The sequence below is a fragment of the Fundulus heteroclitus genome, chromosome 22 (genome assembly GCF_011125445.2).
Source record: "Fundulus heteroclitus isolate FHET01 chromosome 22, MU-UCD_Fhet_4.1, whole genome shotgun sequence".
NCBI classification, from domain to species: Eukaryota; Metazoa; Chordata; class Actinopteri; order Cyprinodontiformes; family Fundulidae; genus Fundulus; species Fundulus heteroclitus.
Genome location: NC_046382.1, coordinates 1071305 through 1084245, shown reverse-complemented (window position 1 = coordinate 1084245; position 12941 = coordinate 1071305). Strand labels below are relative to the sequence as shown.

Below are 12941 nucleotides of genomic sequence, written 5' to 3'. Positions count from 1 at the left end.
CATCTTATTCATCTTTATCTTTATCGTGTGAATAAAGAGGGTTGCATGTTTTTCTCCACATGTTAGCAGACTTTAACACGTCCAGCAGCAGCTCATTATTTGGGTCAGGTGTCCAGCCAGTTTATGGATAATACAGTGATGGAAACCCTGTGATAAAGGGTCCCAGATGTCAGCAGTGAGCTGTTAAACTAAACGTCAGTCTGATCATCACCATGTAATGTTGGCGATGAATGCTCTGCTGAGGACCCTGGCCGTGTCCGTACCTGAATGTAGCAGCTGTCTGCAGAGAAGTCCAGCTGCAGGATGAAAGCAGGAACGTCGCTGCAGTAAACCAGCCGGTTCAGACTCGGTCCACCGCTCATGTCGTACACGTCCACCGTGTTCTCCACCGAGCCGACGGCCAGCAGCCGCCGGTCAGGACTGAAGCTGCACCCAAAACCCAAGAAGCCAGAAACAGAGAGGTGAACACAGCTTGGTCTGTTTTAGGCCTTTAGATTTGCCTCCAGCAGAACCTTCATTCAGTTCTAAACCTGCTTTAATCTCCTACCGGAGGTCCTGGAGGCTGGCGCAGCGGTCTCGTTTCTTGGCCCACATCTTCAGGGAGTTAGAGAGGAGGAGGAGGAACTCTCCGTTCTTCATCCCCACCCCCAGCATCTCCCCGTCTGAGCTGTAGCTGACGCAGCGAGCGGCGTGGCTGACGCACACTTTGTTCAGCAGTTTCTGAGCACAGAGAGGAACGCTTAGACGTCATCGAGATCACAGCATGAAGCAGTTCATCCGTTGTACAAAAATCCATCTGATAATTAACAAAATACCGTTTTAGTTTTAAAGAAATTGTTTTTGAGAGAAACAAATCTGTTATTTTTAAAGGAATTTCTGTCCAAATTCACAGAAAAGCAAAACATTTTACCCACACTACAACTACACTCAATGCATAAAGATATGAACATGCAAAACAATGACAGACATGATAACAGAAGTTTTTCCTTGGATTTAATAAGTTATTAAATACATGTTAAAAATCTGCTGCTCCACTGAAGGCTGAGGCATTTATTTTGGTTTTAACACAACTTCCTGCTTTTCAAATGAAAAAAGCTCCACCGGTTCGTAAAAAGCCAGAGAAATGAGCAGATCTGCTGCGCTCCAACATTATTGGGGGGGGGGGGGGGGAGGACGTCATCTCCACGTCTCACCTTGTCGCTGAGGTCCCACAGCCTGATGGTGGCGTCGTCGCTGGCGGTGATGCAGAGCTCTTTGACCGGATGAGCAGCCAGACCCCAGATCCCCCCCCGGGCGTGGCTGTCCAGCAGCAGGTTGGATGCTGCGTTCTTCTCCCCAACCTCCAGGATCTCCCCATCCTTGGTGCCCACCAGGATCTTCCCCTGAGGGCGAGGAAGAGGAAAGGGCGTGAGGAAGGACCAACAGGATGAGGAGAAGGACGGGGATGAGAAGGGAGGGTTCTAACCTTTCCTCTGCAGACGGATCGGACACACTCCACCTGCTGACCCGTCTCCAGCTGGAAGGCCCGACAGCGCTTCATCTCCTGATCCCAGAGCTTCACCGCTCCACCCTCCTTCGTCCTGATGGACAGATCCAGAGAAAAACATTTCACATTCTGACAGCAGCTGCAAGCTCCATCTGAATTTAAACAGCAGGTTTTGGTGTGACAGGAAGTTGACAGATTTCTGTTTTATTCACCAAGAACCTGGAAAGATCTGGTGCTGAAGGACTAACTGGTTCTTTAATCACAGGGAAGGAGCTCTGGAGTTCCTCAGGAGAACCGTTCCAGGCACACATAATTCAGTTTTAGCTTTAAAACCAAATTAAAGCATTGCTGGCTTCTCTCTGAGTTAAAAGCTAAAGCAGGTCGCTCGGCGCTTCACTCACGGCCGCTCCTTCCCTCCAGTGACGATGAGTCCGTCTCTCAGCGTGGTGTACATGGCGAACACCGGCCCTGTGTGAGCCTTGGCCACCACCCTCAGCAGGAAATGATCTCGCCACACGTACACGTCGCCGTTGATGGCGCCGGTAAACGTCAGGTTATTCTGTAAATTCACAGTGAAATCAGGCTGAAAGCTCCTCCAGAGAGAAAAGATGTGATTTAAAATGAAACAGAGGAGAACTCACAGCACCAAAGGCCACGGACAGCATGGTCTGCATGCGGCCGTCCTCCACCGTCCCCACCACCCCTTTCCTGTACATCAGAGCCCCTCCAGCCAGAGTCCAGAACTTCACATGCTTGATTCCCACAGAAACAAACTGGGAGTCTGAGTCCGGCCTGAACTCCACCACGAAGATCCGGTCAGGGTGTCCAGCCTTACTGCAGAGCCTGGAGCCTGAAAGAGACCCGACCGCTTAACTCAGAGGAGCAGTGAGGAGGCACGGCACAAAATACAGGAATAAACATTAAGAAATGGTGATAAAGATTAAGAAATGGTGATAAACAATAATAAATGGTTATAAACATTAGTAAATGGTGATAAACATTAATAAATGGTTATAAACATTAGTAAATGGTTATAAACATTAGTAAATGGTGATAAACATTAAGAAATGGTGATAAACATTAGTAAATGGTGATAAACATTAGTAAATGGTTATAAACATTAATATATGGTGATAAATATTAATAAATGTGATAAAGATTAAGAAATGGTGATAAACATAAAAAAATGGTGATAAACATTAAGAAATGGTGATAAACATTAATAAATGGTGATAAACATTAATATATGGTAATAAATATTAATAAATGGTGAAATACACACAGAAAAATATAGATTTTCTTAAATCTGCTTTTGTTACACTTGATTAGATATCTTTAATTACATTTTGTAAGCAAACACATTTACCGCTTCTCTTATTTTAGTTTTTAACTATTGATTTGGTGAATTAATAACTATGTATATGATGTAAACATAAAAAAGGTAGAGAGAATCTAGGAAAAGTTCATATTTATTGGTTAAATAACCAAAGTTTAATGTTCAATTTCAGTAGCATTTGCAATCCTGGTTTTTATTAAATGTTTATTAACCTAGTGTGAGCAAATATATTGATAACTTTCCTATTTGTGCATTATTATATATTTTATAGAATCATCAAATAAAATAAATAATATATTTTACTAGTGAAAGATAAGAAAACTGCATATTAACAATAAACTAATGAGAAATGAAAAATCTAAAAGTATTACAGAAAGGACCTGTCCAGGGTGAACCCCGCCTCTCGCCCAGTGAACACTGCAGATAGCACCCCCGCCGCCCCATGAGGGATTATTAGTGGGTCAGAAGATGGATGGATATTACAAAAAGGAAATTGATCAAATTATGTAAGATAAATGACAGCATTTTTAAATAAAATATTTTATGCAATTTCACTTTATATGCATATATTTTACAATATTTCTACATCTATATGTCCTCCTCCTTTTCTTTTATCTTGTTTTTAAAAGTTTACTCATATAAGAAGCATTACAGGGGGCTGGTGCCCATCTGGTAGAGAGGCGGCGTACCTACCAAACCACCCTGGACAGGTTGCATTACTTCTCTATGTATAATTAAAAATATTTCTCTATTTCTATATTACTTTTCTCCAGGCTGGTTAGGCTATAACAATAACAATTTATTTTATTATTATTGTTTCATGTATGCCCTACTTTTTGTCAAGCTAACATCACCCACAGTTAACACAATGTGTTAAAGATTAGAGTTTCATGTTGGATGTGTCCCAGTTCATAAAACATCCCAGTGTTCATAACAAGCAACCCGTCTCTCTATGGATCACCGTCTCAACGAGGACAAACTGAGGATGGAGGACAGACTAGCCAGGCTAAAGAAGTGGGTAAATAAACCAGTTTCCCAGCCTCCACTGCAAAAAGGGAATTCAAGTAAGACTTTCTTGGAATGAGTGCATTTGTCCTTTATTTGAACAGGTAAATAATATTATCTGCCAATGGGAATCAGTATTTTGACCACTAAAGTAACATAATTAGATATACTCAACTTGAAATAAGATGACAGAGATGCTACATACATTCAGCCCATTTTATTTGTAGGACTTGTGTGGAGGTTATATACCAATCTGAAACAGGACCAATGTCTGGCCATCTCCACTGTTACTATGCAATAGAAGGTTTAGTGCTGTTCTGTCCTGGTGCTTCTCAGTAAGTGGCCATCAGAGCGGTAACGATCGGTTGGTAGGCTGATGGTCCTCTTTTACATGTGAGCAACCCGTTTTGATTGTCACCTTTAAACTTGTTGATCACTATGTTAACTTACTGCTTAAAAGGCTGAGTGTACCTGTAACTGTGCAGGATATCCCTGCCTCTCACCCACAGACTGGTGCAAATACGTACCCCCCCCCCCCCCATTCATACACAGAACAGTGGGTACATACAGTGGATGGATGGATGGATGTTACACTGGAAAGGCCGGCCAGGCACAGTGACAATAGATTCTGTGTCAGTATGACTTTGACTTTCCTTAACGGTCGGCGGTAAAATCAATCAGACCTTCCTGCCAGCGCCACACGGTGATGGTGTGTTCAGGTTCGACTCCGACCGACAGCAGCAGCTTCCCCGTGGCGCTGAAGTTGACGTAGCCGACTCCTTTGGTGTGCGGCGAGCGGAGGATGGACAGAGTCTGCTTGCTCATCGCATCCCAGACGTGGATAGACGGATTGGTGCCTGCATGTGGAAGAGCACACAGGATGTGATGTCAGCTTTAAACGAGGTCACCTTTAACAACAACAGCAGGAAACTATGAACAAAGTCTCAGAACAAACCGAACAGTTAGAGGATGAGAGCAGCTGGCAAACACCCTGAGAACCAGGCCAGAACCAGCACCAGCTCAGCAGAACACATTATACCAAACCTAAAGGAGGCTCATCCTCTGAAAATATGAACCTTTATTATAAGATTGGGTTTGAATTAAAATAAGGAAATGTTCTTAAAGTGTTCTGACTGTAATCCGCCAGCGGGTGGTCTCTGGGTTTCTGGGTGTTTGCTGAGATGGGAAAGGCGGCGGATTGCTGATTATTTTACCTGGGATTTCACTGATGTCACCTGCCGTGTGGTGAGCGCGATGAGGCAACAAAGGCCAGCCAAAACACACATAAACAAATAAAAACCTGCCATGAGTTGCTTCATGAAGCTGGACATGTGAGCGGACTCAGTCCATTCCTCCTGACCACAAGCAGCTAAACAAGGCTTGCTTTTCATCTACTGTGAACCTCGTATTAACCAGATGTGCTCCGTCTGAAAGCTTCTGCTCTGGATGCCTGACAGTGGCCTTCATTTCTCCCTCAGGCCTCCTTCAGTAATTTCCCTCTGGGATTATTAAAGTATTTCTGATTCCTTACCCATCAGCGCTCACTCTAAAGTTACCTGGGTGTCTCTCTGTGCCCATCATCTCAGTCGATGGTATTTATTAAGGCATTTTTGGCATCATCATGTTACTTTTAAAAAAGAAAAATAGATGCCACATTATCTGATTCATCCAAATGATTCAGTTCCAGCAGCGATGCTGATTAAAAATTTATGCTCTGTTGTTTTTTCTGAAGCAGGTTTACTGGGTTGTGTGGTTTGTCTCATTGAACTGAGCTTCCCTTCCCAAGGCTGGTGTTGGGTGTGGTCTCCATGCTGCCTCTTCAACTCACAGCTTTTCTTTTTTTCTCTGCAGGGATGACCAAATAAATTATGCTGCTGAGACTTTTGTTTGAACTGCAGACAGTGTGTGGGGATTTGTTATGGTGAATTTTTACTGTTAGCTGCCACTATAGAAACATCAGCTGTCAGTTTACCACAAATTAATCCAAGCTGAAAATATAATTTAACTAAGTTAAGTCAGAAATGTCACTTTTGTAGAGCTGAAAAGGTGTGCAGTTACAAATGCATCCTGTGTGTGTAGTGGTGGTGGTCTGGGGGTGTTGGGTATCATCAGGCATCACCAGGAAACAGAAGGCCCATCAGCTCACCGCTGATAAAAACATGGTTTAACACATCTCCCATTGTTTTCCTCCCAACATAAACCAGACATGGGTTAACATATATGCTGATGATACTCAACTCTACCTGTTGATTGTGTGAAATAACATTGTGATCTCAGCAACAATGTAAAGGTGTCTCCAGCAGACATCTGAGTGGAAAACAGAGCATCAGGTTCATCTGAACCATGAATTTCTGCCAATCATTAAAAACAACTATTTGAACAACAAACTACTTTCCTGCTTCCTAGTTTGAGTAAAGCTCACAGTTTTAAGCTTGTTTTCTGTTGCTTTATTCTGTCAGTATAAATAAAATAACCCAGAAGCAGAGGAGATAGAAGCAGGGCTAGTTCAGTTAGGATGAGTTAGTAGAGTAACACATAGCCATGCAGAGACCCGTACATTTCTCACACATGTAGATTAGGGCGGAGCGTACCGATCTGTCCGGTCGCAATGACGTTTTTGTATTTTGGATGCTGGTTGACGGTCAGACACAGGATGTCATCGGTGTGTTCCAGGTAGAAACTCTGAGTTCCTGCAGAGCAGAAAGAGGAACTTAATGGAGAACACCTTTCTGCACAGGTGTAACTTATTTCGTTAAAACTTTAATGAATACAGGGACGTTTAAAGAATAAAAACAGTAAAAATAGGTTTGTTTTCATGCAAAATCTGAACTTATGATTATAAATGAACTGAAATATCTGAGCTGACCCCCCTCAGAATCTGAGAACAGAGAATTGTGGGTACCGTTGCTGAGACTGTGGACGATGGCAGTGGCAGCAGTGTGATAGACGATGTCAGAGCCGTCGTTGAGGTAGTGCAGGTTATTCCGACAGTCAAAGCCCCTGAAACCAAAGACGTGGTCCAACACCAGGTCCTGCAGACAGACAACAGGGTGGAGGATGATGAAGATGAAGATGAGGGTAAACAGCGTGAGAAGTCCAACCTGAAGCCCAGAGAGACAGACCTCGACCAGTCTCTTTTTCTTGGACACGTTGTTCTTCTGGAGTTTCTCTGGCTGCGGTGCTGCTCGACTCACCGGAGGCCTAACGCATCAATCAGATGGTTTATCACAGAAACAGTAAAACAATAAGATGCAGAAACACATAATATAGGACCGGTCCAAAGGCAGTAAGTGCATGTCAGCGACAGATGAGATTAATCTTAACTATGCCAGCGTGAGACCGTATGACAGATGTAAGACGGTGGAGACAGGCGGTGGAGACAGGCGGTGGAGACAAACCTGCTGTGGGTTCAGTTCAGAGAAATGTTTACAGAAGCAGACGAGACATCCGTCTGTGACAGTGACGATGGGATTAAACCTGTTCTACGGTTATTAAAGGCATACTATGCAACATTTTTCAGTTAATTAATGTGTTCCATACCGTTTTGGATGATTAAATGAGTCATTTCAGGTCGAACAAAGGTTTTCTCGGCCGCCCTGGGGGTCTGTGGGGGAAATACCGCACTTGAAATTGCAGGAGCAGTCGGCCCGCACCCACAGGCTCAGAAGTCTCGTGCAAGACCGCGAGAGTCGGTCTCGCTTTACGGCGAGAACTCCATGTGTTTTTGCCCTGGCATTCACTATATGCACGCGTGAAAGCAACAAAGAACCGCGTGTTAACATCAAATAAACATGCAAGCATATCGAGTTTTTTTATTATTATTATTATTATTATTAAATTTAATTTTTTTATTTTTTTTTTAATGTTGGCGAGGCGGTAGCGTGAGTTCGACGAGGCAGACGCCGCGGCCGCCTCGCCAAGATAGCGCTGCGGGAAGCTTGATGTTCATACCTTCACTGTGTTAGTCATTGTATGTACTGTCGTTTTTTCCACTTTTCGTTGCGTTCGCCTGTCTGCTAAGCTCAAAACAACCGCGCCTGGCTTGACGGAGAAACCAGAACAGCTGAGCATCTTTACGACAGTGCACTTTTACTTTCGCCCTCTGGGGGGAGCCTCGCTGGAAAATCAACCCCGGTTGCATAGTATACCTTTAAATTACTACTGAGCTACTAAACACAAGAAACGTGTTACTTGAACTGCACAGAAGCTCTGATTGCTGGTTATATCCACCCAGCCTCATTTTATCAGAGTGGGTCCCGAGAGAATCCCCACCAGGGGGGAACCCAGGCATCAGCGTCCCATGGCAACACTCAGCTCATCCTGAGACATTTCCAGACCAGAAGGGACATCAATGTTCTCCATACTCAGCAGGCAGGAATCCAGGAGGACCTTATCAGACACCTGTGTGTGAAGGTTAGTCCAACCATGTCTAGTTGGTAGGTGCAACCTTCACTAGGCAGCTGATATTCCGTGTCCCATGGAGACGTCCTGAAACGAGGACTCGGCTCGCTCCAACCTCTGCCTACCTGTGCCTCCTGACTCCCACAGCAGCTGGACGTTACTCCCCCTGGTGGAGGGAGGGTCCTGCTGTTGTTTCAGGGTTAGGGACTAAGACCAAGGAGCCCAGACCTGACAAGACTCATTAAGTATTCTGGTCTGACAGCATTACAGATTTTACTCTTTAGATCTCTTGCTGGATCACTATCAGGGACCTGAATGCCCCTCAGTGATGAACACATGATGATCACGTTCATTCCCCAGGCAGACAGAGACAGATGGATGGACAGGTGGACAGGTGGACAGGTATTACCTGGATCCCCTGGACAGCAGAGGGACAGAGGTGAGGTACAAGTCACTCTTGCAGCTGCAGTAACAACTTTAATAACACACACACACACACACACACACACACGCACGCACACACACACACACACACACACACACACACACACACACACACACACACACACACACGGGCTCCATGCCTTTGAGAAACAACCACGTGTCTGGCTACCATGCTACCCCCCCCCCCCCCCCCCCCCCCCCCCCCCCCCCCCCCCCCCCCCCCCCCCCCCCCCCCCCCCCCCCCCCCCCCCCATGATGATTTACTCTCACATCTGCCAGGCATAACATTATGACCATTATGATTAGACATTCAGCTGGTTGCCTGATTTGGGTAAATAAAATGTTAAATAACTTTAACATTTTTAACATTAACTTTTTTATGTGTAAGTTGTGGCTCACTCACTTTTCATTTAGAACTAATGTTGATCTGGAGCTAAAGCACACGCTACAAAACTGTGTCATGTTAAAATATCTTTGAAAAGCTAAAGCTAATATTTGCCAATCGAGATAACTGGAAGAAAATCGATTTTATGGATTAAAAATACAATTTAAAACAGTGACAAAGAGATTTAAGTTGAATCTTATTGGACTTCTCTTTCTGAAAAGCATTTGAACAGGAAGTATCAGGTTATAATCATCTGACAGCATCCTGCCTCCACAGCAAATTAAAACCCAACACAGACAATAAGAGAGCAGCGAGAAGTACGGGAAGCACAAAAGGACAAAAGTAACAAGGAGCTTTAAGTAAATTTTGTGGAAAGTTTCAAGTCTTTTTCAGTGCAGGAACCTAAAAATTCATTTCTTCAAGAATATGAGTTTGGTTGCTGTGGTGGAAGAGCAGAAGGAGAAGAACGTTTGAGACATTTGCTCCACAGGAAAACATCCTAAAATGACTAAAGTGGACCAGAATGCTAAATTTAGATCCCGTCCAGAATCCGGGGTCCAAATATGAGCTGGATGGAAAATGGAGGAATGGTATTTTAGTCACAGATGTTCTCAGATAGCAGCAGAAAGGTGTAAGAAAATGGTTGATGTGTAAAAGACCAGGTTGCTTGTTGGGAACACAAATAAAGTAAAGAAAGAAAAACGTTGTAGTCAAATTTATAAAAGGTAGATTTGACTTTATCAATCAGACGTGTTTAGAAGTGGATGTTCAGATAACCATCACAGAGTTCTGCTGAGCTGCTTTAAAGGATCCAGTTCCAAAGGTTTCAGCACTTCATGGTTTCCTGAGGTTCTAACATCACTGAGACTCTGACAGAGTCGACCAACAGGATGGATTTTAAGGAACTTTAAGGAACCTTTGATGAGCGTTGGGGTAAAGCAGCGTTCTGTTAGCATGTTAACGGAGTAAAAACAGCCAGACGGGTTTCTGTATCAGCCAAAGTCACAGACATGCAGGAACCATGCAGGAACCATGCAGAGGATGCAAACAGGAGAACACATGGATGCACATCAGCTGGAACCACTGACCCAACACAGCAAGAAGGAGTGAGGGGGGTTTATTAAAAGATGGTTCCCCCTCTAGTTTAGTTCCAGGGCATAGGATTCGAACCCGGGACCTTCTTGCTGTGAAGTAGCACGGCTACCACTGCGTCTGGAGCCTTTTAGACTCAGGTAGAAACAGTCCATTATTTTTACGTGAAGAGTTCACATGAGAACTCATTTTTTAGGAGCTTCATCCAGGTTGTGCGTCTGGACTCCAGCTGGATTCTAACTTTCTGATCTGTTTGCCTGTCAGAAGCTAAATCTGCTGAATCTGCTCTCCTGCTGCGCAGTCAGGTCGTCTGCAGCGTCCTCACACTGAGTCAGGACCATGCTGTGTGGAGCAGCCTGACTCTCTGGGCTCCTACCTCTCCTCAGCAGACAGCTCCCTCTGCTGCTGGTGAGGTTTGCTTCCTCTCATCTCTCTGATGCTGACGGCGTACATTTTACTGACGTAATCCACCGTCTTCTCTCTGGCAACATCACTGTCATAACCTTAAAAACAACAACAACACACTCAGATTTTAGATGTTAATGAGACGATGCTGAGATGTTCCAGAGAACAGCTGCAGACCTCCATCCTCCTCCACGTCGTCCTCAGACTCCTCGCTGTCCACAGCTGGAGGAGGATCCAGCTCCCTGTGGATCCATCCTCCTCGCTCCCTGGCCCAGATCATCAGAGCCGTGTCGGCTCCGCCCACCGTCAGCAGGGCGGAGTCATCCTGAGCCCAGCGGGCGTTGGTCACCTGGGCGCTGTGTCCCACGTACCGCTTAAACCGGGCGTACTGACCCTGATGGAGGAGGAGACAGCACCTGAGGACCATTCATCCATTCATTCATTCATCCATCTATTCATTCATTCATTCATCCATTCATCCATTCATTCATCCATTCATTCATCCATTCATCCATCCATCCATCCATTCATCTACCATCCATCCATCCATCCATTCATCCATTCATTCATCCATTCATCCATCCATCCATTCATTCATTCGTTTATTCATCCATTCATTCATTCATTCATTCATTCATTCATCCATTTATTCATCCATTCATTCATTTATTCATCCATTTATTCATCCATTCATTCATCCATTCATTCATTCATCCATTCATTCATCCATTCATTCATTCATTCATTCATTCATTCATTCATTCATCCATTCATTCATCCATTCATTCATTCATTCATTCATTCATCCATTCGTCCATTCATTCATTCATCCATCATTCATTAATTCATTCAATCATCCATCCATCATTCATTCATTCATTCATTCATTCATCCATTCATTCATTTATCCATTCATTCATTCATCCATTATTCATTAATTCATTCAATCATCCATCATTCATTCATTCATTTATTCATCCATCTATCCATTCATTCATCCATTCATTCGTCCATTCATTCATTCATCCATCATTCATTAATTCATTTAATCATCCATCCATCATTCATTCATTCATTCATTTATCCATTCATTCATTCATCCATTATTCATTAATTCATTCAATCATCCATCCATCATTCATTCATCCATCTATCCATGCATTCATTCATTCATAAATACATCCATTCATCCATCCATCCATCCATCCATTCATCCATCCATCAATCCATTCATCTATTAATTTATCCATCCATTCATTCATCTACCATTTATCCATTCATTCATCTATCCCTCCCTCCCTCCCTCCATCCATCATCCATCCCTCCCTCCATCCATCATCCATCCCTCCACCCCCCCCCCCCTCCCTCCCTCCCTCCCTCCCTCCCTCCCCCCCTCCCCCCCTCCCTCCATCCCTCCCTCTCTCCCTCCCTCCATCCTACTCTGACGGGGTAGCTGAACACTTTGAGGAAGCCAAAGTCGTCTCCGGTGGCGAGCAGCGTCCGGTCTCTGGTCAGAGACGCTGCGTTGACGTCGGTGATGTCGCTGTGAGTCGGCCAGATTCCCTCACAGCTGGAACCCAGAACACAGGTCCAACTGGACCACTCGGTCCGCTCCAGCTGCAGACACACGGGGGGATAACACGGAGAGTTCCTTAACTGATGTTAACTAGAACAGATGTCATTCATTCCTGCTCTCCATCAAAGACGAGATGAAGAAAACATGTTGGCTTTACTCTGATTGGGTTCACTGGTTTTCATCTTAGACTGAGTTTCTCTGACCTAAGATCAGAGGAAGGGATCACATTCTAATATTTAAGATCTATATATTCCTCACAGCGGAGGTGGACGCTCTTCTGTAGAAAACCCAGACAGAGGATTTGAAAAGTTGAGAATAAGTTAAATATATCAAACCGCGTTCTGTCCTTGTTATAAAGGGCAGCCACAGTTTTCACAATAACGAAATGATCATCTTTATTATCGTTATCTGTCGTTGCAACACATATTCATATCAAAAACATGTCCTCTACATTCAACACACTCCTTAGGGACAGAGGTGGGTAGTAACTAGTTACATTTACTCAATTTATATTTACTGGAGTAACTTTTCAACTAAATGTACTTTTAGGAGTAGTTTTACTGCACTGTACTTTTTTACTTTTACTGGAGTCATATTATTATTCAAGTATTGCTGCTCTTACTTGAGTAAAGTTTCTGGCTACTCTACCTGCTGTCAGTAACTTCATGAATAAAAAACTGATTTGTTTTAATCAAAAATGCACCAGAGAGAAAAAAAACAGGAGTTTATGTTAAAGTGAGACTTCGTATTTGTTCACAGTATTTGGAGGTACATTGGAAGTACTTTGCACTGTTCTGACGTTATGTACATA

At 43.9% G+C, this 12941-nt stretch overlaps 1 protein-coding gene across 6 annotated transcripts in view; it reads right to left on the bottom strand.

Moving 5' to 3' along the window:
• LOC118557111 (echinoderm microtubule-associated protein-like 6) overlaps positions 1 to 12941 on the bottom strand; it is a 60701-nt gene that overhangs the window by 4606 nt on the left and 43154 nt on the right. For 2 of the 6 annotated variants that reach the window (XM_036126300.1, XM_036126302.1), the window contains exons 27-41: positions 11995 to 12171; positions 10732 to 10948; positions 10526 to 10652; positions 8638 to 8646; positions 6950 to 7028; positions 6730 to 6859; positions 6419 to 6517; positions 5042 to 5062; positions 4511 to 4684; positions 2128 to 2336; positions 1888 to 2045; positions 1466 to 1580; positions 1194 to 1382; positions 548 to 720; positions 264 to 426 (exon numbers count right to left, since the gene is read on the bottom strand). In XM_036126300.1, the coding sequence (XP_035982193.1) occupies positions 264 to 426; positions 548 to 720; positions 1194 to 1382; positions 1466 to 1580; positions 1888 to 2045; positions 2128 to 2336; positions 4511 to 4684; positions 5042 to 5062; positions 6419 to 6517; positions 6730 to 6859; positions 6950 to 7028; positions 8638 to 8646; positions 10526 to 10652; positions 10732 to 10948; positions 11995 to 12171 (2040 nt within the window). The remainder of the gene's footprint in view (positions 1 to 263; positions 427 to 547; positions 721 to 1193; positions 1383 to 1465; positions 1581 to 1887; positions 2046 to 2127; positions 2337 to 4510; positions 4685 to 5041; positions 5063 to 6418; positions 6518 to 6729; positions 6860 to 6949; positions 7029 to 8637; positions 8647 to 10525; positions 10653 to 10731; positions 10949 to 11994; positions 12172 to 12941) is intronic. The other 4 variants (XM_036126301.1, XM_036126304.1, XM_036126303.1 and 1 more) reach the window with 3 other exon arrangements.